The 3,110-nt window shown below is 40.4% G+C and overlaps 1 protein-coding gene across 1 annotated transcript; it reads right to left on the reverse strand.

The window, feature by feature from the left end:
* OR8U3 (olfactory receptor family 8 subfamily U member 3) lies at window positions 1-960 on the reverse strand. Its single transcript, NM_001390677.1, has one exon. The coding sequence runs from the start codon at window positions 958-960 to the stop codon at window positions 1-3; it is 960 nt and encodes a 319-aa protein (NP_001377606.1).
* Window positions 961-3,110: the final 2,150 nt, after the last annotated feature.

A 3,110-nucleotide genomic window follows, 5' to 3' on the forward strand; every position in this document is an offset into this window, starting at 1 on the left:
TTATTTTCTTAATTTTAATATCTTTAAAGTTTCACAACCTTTTCCCAAGACTTTCTTGGAGGCACTTTTCACCTCTTTGTTTCTTAGACTATAGATGAGTGGGTTCAACATGGGGATCACCACAGTGTAAAACACAGATGCCATTTTGTCTGTGTCCAGGGAGTGGTTTGACTTGGGTTGCAGGTACATAAAGATCAGCGTGCCATAAAAAATAGTAACAGCCACCATGTGGGAGCCACAGGTAGAAATGGCCTTGAGTCGCCCCTGGGTAGAGCAGATCCTTAGGATGGTGGTGATGATGAAGAGGTAGGACGTGAGGACAATGGAAGACGAACAGATCATATCAAAACCAGCAAAGGCAAAGATCAGAATTTCCTTCATGCGTGTGTCTGAGCATGACAGAGCCAAGAGAGGAAGGTCATCACAGTAGAAATGGTTAATGACATTGGGGCCACAGTAGGTTAGACGGAAGGTGATGATGGTATGGAACAGGGCAACCAGAAAGCTGTATACATATGGAACTGCCACTAGTCGAATGCAGACTCTCTTTGACATCAGTGTGGAATAATGCAGGGGACTACAGATGGCTACATAGCGATCATAGGCCATGGAAGCTAAGAGGAAACACTCCGTGATCATGAAGGTGAGAAAACAGCCCAGTTGCATCGCACAAGCATAGAAAGCAATAGTATTGTGCTCCACAACAAAGTTCACCATCATCTTTGGTGTGATAGCAGAAGAGTAGCAAAGATCAACAAAGGCCAAGTGACTGAGGAAATAGTACATAGGCGTGTGCAGTCGAGCATCAGTTCTGATCAAGGTAATCAAGCCCAGGTTGCCCAGCACCGTGACCAGATAAATGACCAAGAACACCACAAAGCAGGGGACCTGAAGCTCTGGCCGTTCTGTAATTCCCTTGAGAATGAATTCAGTGACAAAAGTAAGATTCACTTTAGCCATTTAATCTGATGGATTTTGAAGAGTTTGTTGTGAGTTGAAGAATAAAAACGACACCTTCTACAGCCTCTGCCAGTGTTGGGAAGGTGATCATTAGCATCTTCTACCCGTGAGTCACTCCACCTTGTGGGCAAAAGGTAGCTGCAGCTCTCCAATGACATGCCGTTCTTGCTCCAGGGAAAGGAATCTACTACTCTCAGAGTAGTCTTCTTAAGCCTTACTTTGCTTTACAAAGAAGTGGTGCTTCTTTGCTTTATGATGTAGAAAATATAGGAAGATGCTGATGAAAAATTAAATAGTATCTGAAAGAAAGCACTTGAGACAATTAATAGTAATATTCCAGTGTTTCTGGTGCCACCAAGGTTTTGGTGCCCATGTACATGTTACAGGGAATAACTTACTCCGTGTTGGATATATTTCTTTCCTTTAACCTTTGTTTTCTGTGGCATTTGTTCACTGAAAGAACACTGTTCATACATATTGGTCTACTTTGGAAAACCCTGCTCCTCTGCCTGAATGTTAAATCAAAGTGCGTTTGTTCAGGACCCTGTCCACTTGTGGACGGCTACAGGAGGGAAGAAATGATCACATCCTCTGCCCAAGGCTTGCCATTCCAGGAGATAATTGCAAAACTAATGGACTTTTTAATTTACTTCTTCACCCTCCCCTCATCTCTGTTCTGTAAAAGAACCTGTCATCTGGACCCCGATTATATGACTATTTTGAGACATCAGTCTGCTATCTTCTTTTTCTGCTGGCTTTCTGCATAAAGTCAATATTCCTTGCCTCAACACCTAAACTCACAGTTAATTGGCTTGCCTTGCAGTAAGCAGAGTGAGCTTAAATTAGGTAACATATATAGCAGTTAAAAATACATAACAGATACATGAAAGTACATTTTTATTTCCCTGTTTTTCAATTTTGTGTAAGTCCCCAAAGCTTTAAAATATAAAAATGATCTAGCATGACTTACTTACTTTTATAAAATAAGTACTTGGTGCTATGTAAATTAAAAAGTAATTAATCAGATCTATGGGAAACTATCATTTTATTTGCATAAAAATTAAAGAGCCTTAACATTATTTTCTAATTCAAAAATTGACTACATTTTGTAGTTTGTTTCTGAGAGATAACATTAAGTAGTCTGTTAGATAATTTTTTATATACTATATGTAGATGAACACCTTTTCCCATAAACATGTGTCAGTATATTTCAGGGGCTTAAAATATCCAAAGTACTTACCTTCAGTTGTAAGTGAAGTTTTGTGGAAGCATGTATAGTAGTTCTTGATGAATGCTTCAGAATAATTACTTGTATTTTTGACAGCTCTGGAAAAATAAGACTAGTTTCTCTAAATCCAATGTTAGCCTGTTTGAATTTTATTTTTGATCCTGTCTTTATTTCCCACATAGTGGAACCATGAAATATTAACAAAAAAGGAGCCTCAAGACATTACTGTGTATAACTCCTTCATATTTCAAATTTTATTTATTAATACTATTATTATTTATCTGTTGAATTTGAGGACTGTCCTTACAGATACTCTACATAGTGCAAAACATGAATTCACCTTTGGTATGGGCTTCCCTTACAGCTCAATTGGTCTACCTGCAATGCAGGAGAACCCAGTTCAATTCCTGGGTCGGGATAATCCACTAGAGAAGGGATAGGCTACCCACTCCAGTATTCTTGGGCTTCTTTTGTGGCTCAGCTGGTAAAAAATCCGCCAGCAATGCAGGAGACTTGGGTTCAATCCCCGGCTTGGAAAGATCCCCTGGAGAGGGGGAAGGTTACCCATTCCAGGATTCTGGCCTGGAGAATTCCATGGACTGTGAAGTCCATTGGGTCCCAAAGAGCTGGACACAACTGAGAGACTTTCACTTTTCATAGTTTGTTACTAACACACTCTGATGAAATTTCTATCCCATCATATCTGAGTAGCAATGGAAAAAACCCAGGCTTAGAGCTATGGTCACAGAGTAGGGACTTCCCTGGTGGCTCAGCAGTAAAGAATATGCCTGCCAGTGCAGGTGATGCAGGTTCAATTCCTATGTTAGGAAGATCCCCTAGAAAAGGAAATGGAAATCCACTCCTGTATTCTTGCCTGGGAAATTCCATGCATAGAGGAGCTTGGTGGGGTACAGTCCACGGG

Source organism: Bos taurus, chromosome 15, assembly GCF_002263795.3.
Source record: "Bos taurus isolate L1 Dominette 01449 registration number 42190680 breed Hereford chromosome 15, ARS-UCD2.0, whole genome shotgun sequence".
In the NCBI taxonomy this organism is placed as follows: Eukaryota; Metazoa; Chordata; class Mammalia; order Artiodactyla; family Bovidae; genus Bos; species Bos taurus.